At 37.3% G+C, this 13,511-nt stretch overlaps 1 protein-coding gene across 3 annotated transcripts in view; it reads left to right on the top strand.

Moving 5' to 3' along the window:
- Window positions 1–280: 280 nt before the first annotated feature.
- RBM25 (RNA binding motif protein 25) overlaps window positions 281–13,511 on the top strand; it is a 53,691-nt gene continuing 40,460 nt past the window's right edge. Inside the window, exons 1-4 of one of the 3 annotated variants that reach the window (XM_059055798.2) lie at window positions 305–478; window positions 6,174–6,283; window positions 7,713–7,833; window positions 13,430–13,479. In XM_059055798.2, the coding sequence (XP_058911781.1) occupies window positions 7,728–7,833; window positions 13,430–13,479 (156 nt within the window). In that variant the 5' untranslated portion in view covers window positions 305–478; window positions 6,174–6,283; window positions 7,713–7,727. Of the gene's footprint in view, window positions 479–6,173; window positions 6,284–7,712; window positions 7,834–13,429; window positions 13,480–13,511 lie in introns of all 3 variants that reach the window. The other 2 variants (XM_067028198.1, XM_059055797.2) reach the window with 2 other exon arrangements.

Genomic DNA, 13,511 nt, shown 5'->3' with positions numbered 1-13,511 from the left:
AACCCACGAAACACAAACTACAAAAAGTGGGAAACACTCTTACAGCCCTCGCGCAGTGTCCAGCCGGAACCTTGACCTCAAGATGGCGTCGCGTAATCATAAGATTCAATCAGCTCCAATCAAAAATGGCAGGGTGGGTCGTAACATACAGCTCGAGCCTTTCTAGCCCTCATTAGGCGCTCCTCTCTATGGTTATTCGCCGCTGTGTTGTGAGTCAGAGCCAAGAGTGACGACTACCTACCTACGCTCTTCTCTATGATCCTCCTCTCCACGCCCCCAGCCGCAGTGCACGCCGGGCAATAGGAAGACCTCCAGAAGCTCCCCGCGCTGCGCGGATGTGTTTGCGGCCTGTGAGAGTAGGCCCTTCGGCAGTAGTCTCCCGGTTAGCGGCGCGCAGAAATCTCGAGCTGGTGGACCCCCGCCTTCGTAACCTGGAGCCCGGAAGGCCGCGAAAACAGTACAATTTCCTCAGCGGCGGGTGAGTTCGCTCCTCTGAACGCGTGTGGGAACCGGGAGACAGTGTACTTCGGCTGGGGGAGGAGGGAACGCCGGGGAGCCTGCGAAAGGGCCGGGGTGGGATGGGGATAAGATGGGGTGGGGAGTGGGGATAAGGGGGGGGTGAGGGGTGGGGGAGGGGATGGGCACGGGCACGAGGCTTGGGTTTCTCCACTTCTTTAAGGCCTCGAAAACGAGTGGGCCCAGTAGGAGTCCTTGGAGGCCGGACCTACTGCCAGAGCCTTCCTCCTTGCATTGTCGCCCACTTTCCCTTTCCTTTCCACGGCTCGCCACAGAGAGGCCTCGGCCCATTCTGGGCTCCACGTTTGCCACAAAACGCTCGGTCGGCCCCTGGGGAGCCCTTCCCTGAGGCCTCTTTCTAACCTGAGCTTGCGGAAGCCCTGCGGTAGCTATTCCGGGCCTAGGATACAATTGCCCCAGGCTCTGCCTAGAAGCCGGCTAGCACCCACCCTTTTTTTTTTTTTTTTTTTTTTTTTTTTTAAGCGGGGGCCTGGCCACTAACTGTTTTCTGTCCCTTCTTCGGTCGTCTAAAGCCCGCCACCGAATGAACTGCCCTCCCTCCCCCCGCCCCCAACTTGAATTTAGCTACTGCCCACCTTTCTAGCACCCTTCTGGTTGGTTTGCTTGTCTAAGATTGTGGTGAGTGTTGTGGCCTTGCCATCTTCCTCCCCTGGAGGTTAAAGTAAACTATATCTTCATTGATTCTAGGGGAGGACCCAGCTTCACGTTAAAATATGTTGCTTCGTTCTCATGCTTCTTTGGTCTTCAGTACTACTTTTAAAACACGTTTTTCGAAATAGTTGCAGGAGTATGAAGATTATTTTGAAGTTATGTAATATGGTTGTATATTGCCATGGGAAAAGCCATTTTGATACTGGGCAGAGTGGAGCTGACCAAAAAGAGGGAGGAGATTGGACTTCTCTTGCCCCAGACTGCTATAGTGTGAAGTACTGTGAATTGGGTAGTTGGTAGTAGTGTATAAACAGTTCTTATATAGTTTTAGGAGCTTTAATTTCTAAAAGGTTGTTTCCAAAGATGTTCAGAGGCCTAGAAAGGCATTCAGTGGTCATCAGTTTTTCACGATTCAAGTAGATACTATGCTATTCTCATTTAATTTTTCTTGAAGCCTTGGTTTTCTTCACTTGTAAAATGAGGATTATTAATTGTATTCACCTCATAGGTTATTGGAATTGGGAATTAATTGAAAAAAATATGTAAAATCCTTAGTGCAATACCCAAGTAACATAGTGTTTAGTCTACATTAACTGATAGTGTTTGTTGTTTAAGAATTTTCAGTGAAGTATCAATACAAGACCCTAACCCTGACTCTAACATTTTTTCCAGTGTACTCTGGGTAGACTTTTGTAAATAATGTCAGAGTTAATCATTGGTATGTCATTACTAGAAAGAGGCATTGTGATAAGCGAAAACAGCCTTTGGATTGGTAATTTCAGGATAGTGGGAGTCCCTACCCATTTATTGTGTTCCTTTAGACAAGTTAGCTTCTTAATCTGTAAAAGAAGAATAATATATTTACAGTAGGTAATTTGGTAGGTTAAGTGAGAGAATGTTGAAAGCTTTTGTAAACAAAAGTAAATTAATATCTTACCTGTTATTTTTATTAAATAATTCATCTTCTTGGGGTTACCAATTTCCTTTTTCTTTTTTGGCCACAGGCAAGTTAGCTATATACCTTTTTCATTTACACATGATTTAGAGAAAAATCATACTGACTTTTATACTATAGAAGCAGAAGTAATCATTGAATCTTTTAACAACTTATAAAAAATTCTGTTTATTTTTTAATCTCTTGATAATTTTTTTCTTATTCTACCACTGCTGTTTATGAGAATTTTGATTGATTCCTCAAAGTTTTTGAATAGCTTTCTTCCTAACTTCTTTTGAATTTTGAAACTCCAGAAAATAAAAAGAACATATTTCCACTAACCAGAATTGATATTGCTTTTTAACTTTTTATTTTGACATAATTTCAAACTTCAAAGAATTCTCAAGTATCTTTCATCCAGATTCCCCAGATGTTAACATTTTACCAATTTGCTTTATCCTCCTTTCCTTTTTATCTCCATAGTTTTCTTCTGAAAACTTTTGCTACTAAGTTGCAGATGTGGTGTTCCTCTTAACCCCTGAATACTTAAGTGTGTATTTTTTACAGTTACATTCTCTTAATTAGCAACAGTACAGTGATCAAAATCAGGAAATTAATATTGGTACAGTATGATCTACCGGTCTTTACTGGGTTTTGCCTGAAATTGTCCTGAAGTCATATTGCTACCTTTTATTAAGGTATAATTAACATATAAAATGCACTCATTGTAAATGTACAATTCAGTGTTTTTCAGTAAATGTGCAGAGTTGTGCAACCATTACCCCCAAAGGATCCCTCTTTTCTGTTTGCAAGTCACTCCCTATCCCCACGTCAGCTCTAGGCTCCACTAATGTCTCTCTCTAGTTAGGCTTGCTTTGCTTAGGCTGGGGCAGTTATGTCAGTCCATTGTACCTTGAAGGCTACAAGCAGAGCAGGAAACAGTGCATGCCACACTAATCATTCATATTTAATGTAGAGTTACTGGACTGGCTGTATAACTACACATAATAACTTAAAATTTGCTCTTTCAGAACTAATAAAAATAATGCTTAGAAAAGAACCTGGTAAATAATTGGAGCTGGATGTTTTATTGAATAAATGATTAAGTTGTATATGAGTGTTTGCTGAGGAGAATCTGTTGGTTCAGTTGCTTCTTGGCACACAGTGTCCTGATGGGGTTAGCCTGTAAATCTATCCCTGTTGAAATGCTTTGTGTCTATCGGGATAAATCTGTAATGGAGGAACGCATATAAGCAGTAATAGTATTCTCATGAGTGCAGAAAAAGAGTGGTTTAAGAGAGTAAAGAGAAGAAAGTGGAAAAGAATGCATGCATATGTTGAGGGGAAGAGGTAAAGCTTCTTTAGAAGTGTGCTTTCTTTTGGGGGAGGACCAAATTTATTTAGATAAAATTTACATACAGTAAAAGGCACCCATTTTAATTTCAGTGAATTTTGACAAATACATAAACCTGTATGACCACTGTCACAGTCGAGATAGGGAACACTTCCAACACAGGGGCTTGTTTTTGTTACTTTGGGCCATAAAGTTTCATACTTAGCAGGTGAAAATGCTTTGAACCTTCTGAAAGCGAAACACTACTAGTCAGGTATTCTTTAAATGCTATTTAAGTCACTTCAGTGCTAATAAAATAACCTCTGCATCTCTCTCAAACCCCACACACAATCCCTCAGCAATTGACCACATTCAAAGTATATACAGAAACCAATAACTTGTTACCACTTCACTGGTACTACCTGTTCTAGGCCATCTCTTTTATCTGGATTATTGCAATAGTCTCTTGCTTTTCTACCCTTGTTCTCCTCCAGTCTTATCTTCACATAGTGGCCAGTGACAGTGTTAAAATATAAATCAAGTCAAAATCCTTTCAAATGTTTTCATCTCATCCAGAGTAAAAACCAGTACTTTTACAGCAGCTTACAAAGCGTTACACTCTTTGAACCCCCTTCCCATCTCCAGGTTGCTGCCAGTACTGTGCTCCAACTGTTGGCCTTGTTACTCCTCCTGCAAACACTGCATTCCCACCTCAGGCTCTTTGTATTTGCTGTTTCCTTTGCTGGGAAGGCTGTTACCCTCCAGAATAGAGTTTCCTGCCTCAGTCTCTTGCAAGTCTTTCTTCAAATGTTACCTTCTTGGTGAGACCTGACCACCATGTTTAAAATAAAGCACTCACTAGCTCTCTTCCCTAGTTCATTCTACAAAGTACCTACCAACTTTGACTATCTGTATAATTTATTGTATTACAATTTATCACCTATAGGCAAAGATGATAAGCTTCTTTTATTATAAAAGTTTATTCTCATTCATTTTCACATACATCAAAGTATACCAAACTATGTTGAAGTAAGTGTTGATATTCATTTTAGGATTTTTTTTTGGCTGTGTTGGGTCTTCCTTGCTGCGCGTGGGCTTTCTCTAGTTGCAGCGAGCAGGGGCTACTCTTCGTTGCAGAGCATAGGCTCTAGGCACGTGGGCTTCAGTAGTTGTGGTGCACGGGCTTAGTTGCTCTGTGGCATGTGGCATCTTCCCAGACCAGGGCTCGAACCTGTGTCCCCTGCATTGGCAGGCAGATTCTTAACCACTGTGCCAGCAGGCAAGTCCCTAGGATGTTTAAAGTGAATATTAATATTTATCAGAGATCATCAGAAATGTTTGTTTTCTGAATTTCCATAGGAGGGGCTGTTATCTTATTAAGATTACCTTCACCTTCGAAGTTTAGCCTACAAATAAGCAACTTTTGAACAGTTCCAAATAAAAGGGAAATACTTCGTAGAAAAATTGGAGTGAATGAAATGAGTATATTAGCATAAACTGAAACATAATCTGGTTAACTCTTAACAGAATGGATACATTTGAAAACCATGAAAAATAGTTTAAACACCAAGAACTTAGGGGGTTTCTTTTTAAAAGTAGTATTTGTATTTAGTACTTGGGAAAAAGTGATTCTGAAGATGAATTCGTGGCCCAATCTTTGTAACCATTGTGAGGCTAGGTACTGAGTCATTGCTAGAATAGTACCTGGCACATGGTAGCTTCTTAATAAATTTATTTAACGAGGTTCTCAGAGTTTGTTTACTGATTCATTCACTGATTATTTATTTAACAGGTATTAATACCAACTGCCCTCCTAAGAAAGTGCTGAGATAGAGTATTATAATGATAATATAAAAGCTTCTTTAAGTAGGACAGTAGCCCTCGATGTTTTAAAAGGATATACACTCCTGTCCCCTTCCATGTGGAATATTTGTTTTTGTTTTGGGCAAAAAAGTATTTTAAAAAAGATTAATAAAAAATTCAACACGTTTTGTTACATTTTTCTTTTTAACTTAAGTTGATACCTACTTAATATTTAAGGCATTTCCAGTACCTTATTTACTGGTATACAGCAACATTCTAGGAATTTATTTTACTTGTAAAGCTTCCTAAATATTTTAAGTGTACTGTGTTTTCGAAATTGAAGTTTAGATTTTACAGAATATTGTATATCCTAACTTTTAAGTGAAAAGAATACTGAGGAAGAAGAGCTGTGAGGATGAAGGACATGATTTTTGAAGAAATGTCTAATAAACAGGTAGAAAGATACTCAGTTGCACTAGTGATTAGGGAAATGCAAGTTGAAACTGTTTTTTTACCTGTCACACTGGAGATTTACTACAGTGATGGTGAGGAAAGAGCGTACCCATGTACTGTTGGTGGGAATATTAATTTGTACACTAGATTTGGAGGATGATTTGGAGGTAAAGAGTAGATACATACAGTACTGATCTGTATTATAGAATTACTTGCACAGGTGCTTAGAGTTATATGTCCAATATATCCAAGAATGTTTAGTATGATTTATAAGAGGTAAAACGTGGAGAATCATCAATGTTGGTTAGTTACAGCTATATAGTAATAGTTTATTGCATTATAAAGAATGGAATAGAACTTTATCAACTGACATGAAGAGATGTTAATGATGAGGGAGAAATGCACATAACAATATAGTATGATTATATTGTTTGCAGAGAAACATAAGTGATTATATATTAGCTTGTGTCTAGAAAGATATTTTAGAAGAATACAACGAATTATACCAAACTGTTGGAATCAGGGGCGAGGAAGTAGAAGACATGCACATTTTATCCTCTCTCTTCTAAAGGGTGAGTAAAACAATATATAGAACATAGAAAAGAAAATAATAGAGAAAAACATTTTTTAAAAGCTTCTGAAACTCTAGACTCCTTCAGTTACAGAGTGTAGGTGGGGGAGTTTTTCCTAGTGTCCAACAGAAAATCTCCTATTAATCAAATCACCACTTTTAGCTGCATCACTGATAGGAGATCAACCCACTTATTTTGGCTGCTTGTTAAAATTGGTGCATGGAATCCTACTAGGGCATTCTAACATCATTTTTCTGCTTTTTTTCAGTAGTTCTGGACACTTGAGTATGTTGACAAAAATATAAAATTTGGGGGGAGGAAGAGTCTTAAGTACTTCTATTTTATTTATTTTTTACTCTGTCGGGTCTTTGTTGCTGCTCGCGGGCTTTCTCTAGTTACGGCGAATGGGGGCTACTCTTCGTTGCGGTGCGTGGGCTTCTCATTGCAGTGGCTTCTCTTGCTGCAGAGCATGGGCTCCAGGGGCACGGGCTTCAGTAGTTGTGGCGCGCAGGCTTAGCTGCTCCGCGGCATGTGGGATCTTACTGGACCAGAGCTCAAACCCATGTCCCTTGCATTGGCAGGCAGATTCTTAACTACTGCACCACCAGGGAAGCCCAGTACTCCTATTCATTTAGCTAAAAGACAAAAGTTTCTTATTAAGGAATGATATCACAAACCAAATCACACAGTTCATTGTGTTCTTGTATTTTTAAAAATCCAAAGCGCAGCGTCTGATTCTTGAGTTTCAGTCATTCATTCATTGAATATCATTCAAGAATGGTTAAGAGGTTTGCTTTTAAGTTTAAGAAAAATTACCACTTTTTTCTCATTGTCACAAGTTGTATGTGAATGATTTATATTTGAACCATTATATTTGAATGGTTATTATGTGACCTGATATATGGAGGTCATCCCCCCTCCCCCCTCAGGTTTGTAGAAAGTTACTGAGACATTCATTTTTCCTGGAAGAACTGGCCAACACTGAATCAACAAATACTGTGTAACTTTGTAAATTTAGTTTTCAGGGTGCTGATGTGTATAAAAAATTAATGCATCAGAACACTTAAAAACTGTTAGATATCTTCCTGGATTCTGAGTTTGATTTTAAAAGATTCATTGATGTTTGGTATTTAATTTTTGGATATTAACTGAACCTCAAAATTTTTTTCTTCCTTTATATGTATTCCCATATGACTGTAGGAGTCTATCCTGAACTTAGATCGTGTACATTTTGGGAACTTATTTTAGAAAAGATCTAAGTTTAAAAAATTCTCAATGGACAGACAGAGAAAAGAGGGTCTTTGCCAACTCCTTTGGGTAAGAAAACTTGAGAATTTTGCAGATACTCTAAAAATGAAGGCCAACAAACCAGGCATATCAAATTGTAAAGTTTTCAAATAACATGATTTGTCATGATTTCTTTCTTTAGACCGCTGTGGTAAGAATGTCTTTCCCCCCTCATTTGAATCGCCCTCCCATGGGAATCCCAGCACTCCCACCAGGGATCCCACCCCCACAGTTTCCTGGCTTTCCACCACCTGTACCTCCAGGTAAGTTTATGGATACGGTTGTTGTTTTTGAAGTGTAGTTGATTTACAGTGTTGTGTTAGTTTCTGGTGTACAGCAAAGTGATTCAGTTATTTATATATATAAACACACACTTTTTCAGATTCTTTTCCATTATACTTTATTACAAGATATTGAATATAGTTCCCTGTGATATACAGTAAATCCTTGTTTTTTATCTGTTTTATATGTAATACTTCATATTTGCTAATCCCAAACTCCTAATTTCTCTCTCTCCCCTTCCACCTTTGGTAACTATGTTTGCTTTCTGTGTCTGTTTTGTAAGTAAGTTAATTTGTATCATATTTTTAGATTCTACATGTAAGTGATGTCACATGATATTTGTCCTTCTCTGTCTGACTTTTAGTATGATGATCTCTAGGTCCATCCATGTTGCTGCAAATGGCATTATTTCGTTCTTTTTTGTGGCTGAGTAATATTCCATTGTAAATATATACCACACCTTATTTATCCATTCATCTGTCAATGGACATCTAGATTGCTTCCATGTCTTGGCTATTGTAAATAGTGCTGCTGTGAATGCTGGGGTGCACGTATGTTTTGAATTAGAGTTTTCTCCAGATATATGCCCAAGAGTGGGATTGTAGGATCATACGGTAGCTCTATTTTTAGTTATTTAGGAACCTCCATACCGTTGCCGTAGTGGCTGCACCATTTTACATTCCCACCAATGATTCTGTGTTTTTTTTTTAACCCATCTTTATGTCATTGCAATATTAACTTTAGGAAGATGATACATATGTGACTGTTGGTAGAAGAGCTGTTAGCATTCTGGAAATGTGATGTCTCATTTTCTTATGGTGATAGTTTTCATTTCTGGCTGAGTATCAGACTCATCTGGGAAATTAAAAAGTCTTTATTTAAAATATAGGTAATACATTTATTTTTAAATACTATACGTTTTAGATAGTATAGTATTTTTAAATATTATACGTTTTTAAAACTATACGTTCAAACATCAATCAAAAAGGTATACAGTGGAAAATTTTTCTCACATTCCCATATAACTAGTTACTGTCCCCTTACTGAAAGGGGGAACAAAGCAGGGTTATTAGTTTCTTTATCCTTTCAGATATTTTTATTTTTCTATCCATTTGTTTTGTTTTATTCTTTTGATACCGATATACAGTAACATCCTATGTATTCTATTCTGCCTTGTTTTTTTTAATACTTGACAATAAATCTTTTTTAAATTAATTTATTTATCTTTGACTGCATTGGGTCTTCATTGCTGAGCGCGGGCATTCTCTAGTTGTGGCGAGCGGGGGCTATTTGTTGTGGTGTGCGGGCTTCTCATTGCGGTGGCTTCTCTTGTTGCAGAGCACGGGCTTTAGGCGTGCAGGCTTCAGTTGTTGTGGATTCTGGGCTCTAGGCGCGCAGGCTTCAATAGTTGTGGCTCGCGGGCTCTAGAGCACAGGCTTAGTAGTTGTGGCTCATGGGCTTAGTTGCTCCCAAGCATGTGGGATCTTCCCAGACAAGGGCTCGAACCTGTGTCCCCTGCATTGGCAGGCAGATTCTTAACCACTGTACCACCAGGGAAATCCTTGACAATAAATCTCAGAGAGCTCTCGAAATAACTATTTAAAAGCTTCTCTCCAATGTTTTATGAGGTTTAAAAAAAAATAAAAAAAAATTTTAAGGCCCCACCTCAAGCCACTGAATCAAATCCTCAGAAAAATTGGGCCTCAGGAGTCTCTTTTTATCAAGTTCACAGATGATTCATAGGTATCCATTTAAGCAGAGTTAAGAGAACCCGCATTTGAGAACCATTATCTTGAGGTTTGTAATTAATATTGACTTAGGAGAAAAGAGTTTTCTTCTGGTTTATGAGTGGTAGTTCACATATTTTTTATTTTGATGGGGTTGAAAGCATTTCATTTAGAATCAGTTTCCCTTCTGAAAGGTAGTATCTAAGAGTTCTCCTTAATTTGCATGTTAGAAGTATTTTCTTTTAACATAGACTCTATGTAATTCAGGCTGAAATGAACAAATGATCTTGTAAACAAAACCATCCAGAAGTATTTCTTTTTGAAGAAAGGTCTACTTCAGTGACCTGGCTTTAACCATTGGATTATGTGTTTGAAGTTAACAGTGTTTACTAAAGAGCTTGACTGTTGCAAAATCCAAAGTACGTTGCAGTTGGCTCATATGATGGGGTGTTAATTCATAACATGTACATTTTAGAGGCTCAGCTTTGGGGGCCTCCTACCCCTAGGTGAAGTACACAGCAGTGTTGAAGTAAGTGTGAAAAGTCACAAGATAAAAATGGCAATTTTTCTGGGGTATCATTTAAAACTTCAGGAATTTGAGGGTAAATCATAACTTTAAAAAATCAGAACAGGGCTTCCCTGGTGGCACAATGGTTAAGAATCCACCTGCCAATGCAGGAGACACGGGTTCAAGCCCTGGTCCGGGAAGATCCCACATGCCACGGAGCAGCTAAGCCCGTGAGCCACAACTACTGAGCCTGTGCTCTAGAGCCCACGAGCCACAGCTACTGAGCCTGTGTGTCACAACTACTGAAGCCCACGCACCTAGAGCCCATGCTCCCAACAAGAGAAGCCACCACAATGAGAAGCCTGCGCACTGCAATGAAGAGTAGCCCCCGCTCGCCACAACTAGAGAAAGCCCATGCACAGCAATGAAACGCAGCCAAAATTTAAAAAAAAAAAAAGAAAAAATCAGAACAACTACTTATGTATATGTATTGTGGAGTAGAATGCAGTACTTGTACAAGTCTTTAAGACATTTATGCTTGTAGCTGGCTGTTTTAAGTTGGTCTTTTAGCTAATCATGGATATGTATTTGTTACCCCTTGCTGCCAGGGACCTAGTGTGAACGTTTGAGTACTATCAGTTTATTATTCCATGTAACAGTTACTGAATTTTAGTCAGTGACTTAACTGCTCTGTAATGGACTGTAAAGGAATTTCTCCCGAAAAGGGGGATTAAGACAATGATGTTAACAGAAAACTGAAAAAAGTTACTTGTCAACCATCAAACCAGTTGATTACTTGAGAAGGATAGTGTCCTGAGCCACTTTCATTTGGGCATCAATATTTGAGGGGGTCCCCATATATTTTTCCATTAATTTATAGTCTCATAATACGATCTATTTTTTGATAGTCTTACTAATAACCATGATACTTTTTGTGTTATTAGAGTTATAGGGAAGAATAGTTTACTTTCTATTTCTGAAGAAATTTTAAGGCATTGGAGATAAAGCTTAATCACTTGTTCAGAATCAGGAAAGGTGGCAATGAAAAAATCAGTTCCTGAATTTCCTTACTAGTATATTGGTTTTATAGGAAAGATTTTAAATTCCTTTGAATTTTTAAAAAACAACATACTAAATGTAACTTGTTTTCTGATGAACACTATACTAAATTATAAATGGAAGTGGAAGATAAATGGGCCATGTTTCTCTTAAGGCTACTCCTAGTATATCTTTTAAGATGGGTCAGCAGACCTTAAAACCAGATTTTCAGTATTTCTTCTTGTCTGTTTGGTCAGTGCCATACTAATGTGGGCATTTGTTCATAGAGTATTAACACTATTAAACAATTCTGATTCCATTTGTGATAGCATACAGTATCATTTCTGTTTAGGGAGGTATACTTGAATGATAAATCAGACTTTAGTTACAGCTAGCTCATTCATACATGCATCCTGTGTGCAGCGTCAATACTTGAAAAAATTTAAAAAAGAAGTATGCTTGCTAAACTAGTATAATAATTCAAGACCACAATACCCATATTCATGTATAATTTTCTTGTGTTGCCTTTTAGTGCAATTAATTGAACTCTGAGATAACGTATGTGGTGATCACATTATATATTAAATTAGAAAATAAATTTTAAAAAACCATAATTTTTCCTTAAAAAGTAATGCATGCTATAGATTAAAGGAAGTTTTCCCCCCATAGTTCCTGAGCATTCCCTTCCCCAAAGGGGGGGGGAGTCTTTCTTATCAGTTTCTGGTGTGTAGCTCTCCAGAGATGTAATGTATATCCCACTGTGTTTGTTTATGTTTATTCTACCCTACTTGTTTTTTCAGACCTCAGCTGGTATATACACTGTTTGCACTTTGTGCACTTTGCCTTTTTTTTTTTTTTTTAACCGTAGCATGCATAGATTTGTAATGAGCAGCAATACATTTTTGTAAATTTTGCAATTCATGAAATTAGTAAGTTGAGGTGGGAACCATACTATTAAACCTTTTAGTAACTATTAAAAAGGAAAAAAAAGTTTTTTTCAAAATGTCTTTTTCTTAAGGTTTTCTTAAATAGAAAGTTTACCTGTGGAAGAATTTCTGCACAGGTTACAGTTGGTAAAAGGAGTATTTGCTTTTGTTTTGCAAAGTTAAAAGTTAAAAATTAAGAGTTGATGATAGTTTTGAGTATCCACCTATTTAAGTGCTCCACATAAATGATCTCAGTTAGTAGGCGCTCTGAGGAAATAATTACCTCATTAGAATTGAGGAAACTGAAGCTGAAGTTAAAGAGCTTTCCCAAGTTTGCATAGCTAAAAGTGATAGAACAAAGAATTGAACCCAAGTTTGATTCTGCAGTCTTTTTTTTTCTATTTTGTACAGTCTTTTTTAGGCTTATTGATAAGTATCTTGATTTTCATCTTCTAAAAATTTTGTTTAAAACTGAGATTATTTTAAATAGGTTATATTGGAAAATAAATGGATAGTTGTTAAAAGAGTTTATTACCAGTCTTAGATGGACAATTATCTTAAGTTGATGCTAAATTTGAACTGAAAAGTGATTTCAGAACTTCTTGAGATACTTCTAGAAGCATTTTAAAATTTGTGTTTTAGTAGACAGATCTTTTACTGATTTTACCCTCATTGCAACCTTTTTCTTAGTTTTCAAATGGTAAGATTTCGTCATTACTTATGTACACAAGGACTGTCAATGTAGCAACTATTGATTAGTAAACAATTTAGTTGAAAACAAAATTGCAGATTCCACTAAGATGTCAATAGTGATAGCCCATTGATAGCTGTCTTAAACCCTTAGGGCAGTAGATGCTTGTCTTAGAGATTTTTTTTTCTCTTTGACATTGGTTGAGGTTACTAATCTAATTTTTTTTCATGATTTTTGCTTTTATTAAATAACCAGGAATAACAAGATTCTTCCTAGGTTTCCAGATTAATTTCTTATTGGATGCTTTTGTTTTTTAACTATCAAGGAGTCATTAATACCATTGTTCATCTGTAAGCAAATCTGTATGAAAGTTGCTGTTTTTGAGGATGTACTGAAGTAGATGAACATGAATTGATAACTATCCACAGTTTTACTCCTTAAGGCAAAAGCAGGCTGTGGTAGTCTTTTTGCTTTTAGAAAGTCTTTTTGCTTATAAGTTAATTTAGACCAACCTGATGACTATGTTGCTTTTGAAAAATATCCATTAATTTCTCATTTTCATTAATCCTACATTTCCCCTTAAAAGAACTGAGTTGGAGGTACTTATATATATGGCATGTAGTTGATATACAATATATAATTGTATATATAATTATATCCTTAAGATTCATTATGCTTTTTTCTTAGGGACTCCAATGATTCCTGTACCAATGAGCATTATGGCTCCTGCTCCAACTGTAAGTATAACTTTAAGGAGGAATTAGGAGTG

Source organism: Kogia breviceps, chromosome 3 (genome assembly GCF_026419965.1).
Source record: "Kogia breviceps isolate mKogBre1 chromosome 3, mKogBre1 haplotype 1, whole genome shotgun sequence".
NCBI lineage: Eukaryota > Metazoa > Chordata > Mammalia > Artiodactyla > Physeteridae > Kogia > Kogia breviceps.
This window is presented reverse-complemented; position numbering and strand designations above follow the sequence as displayed.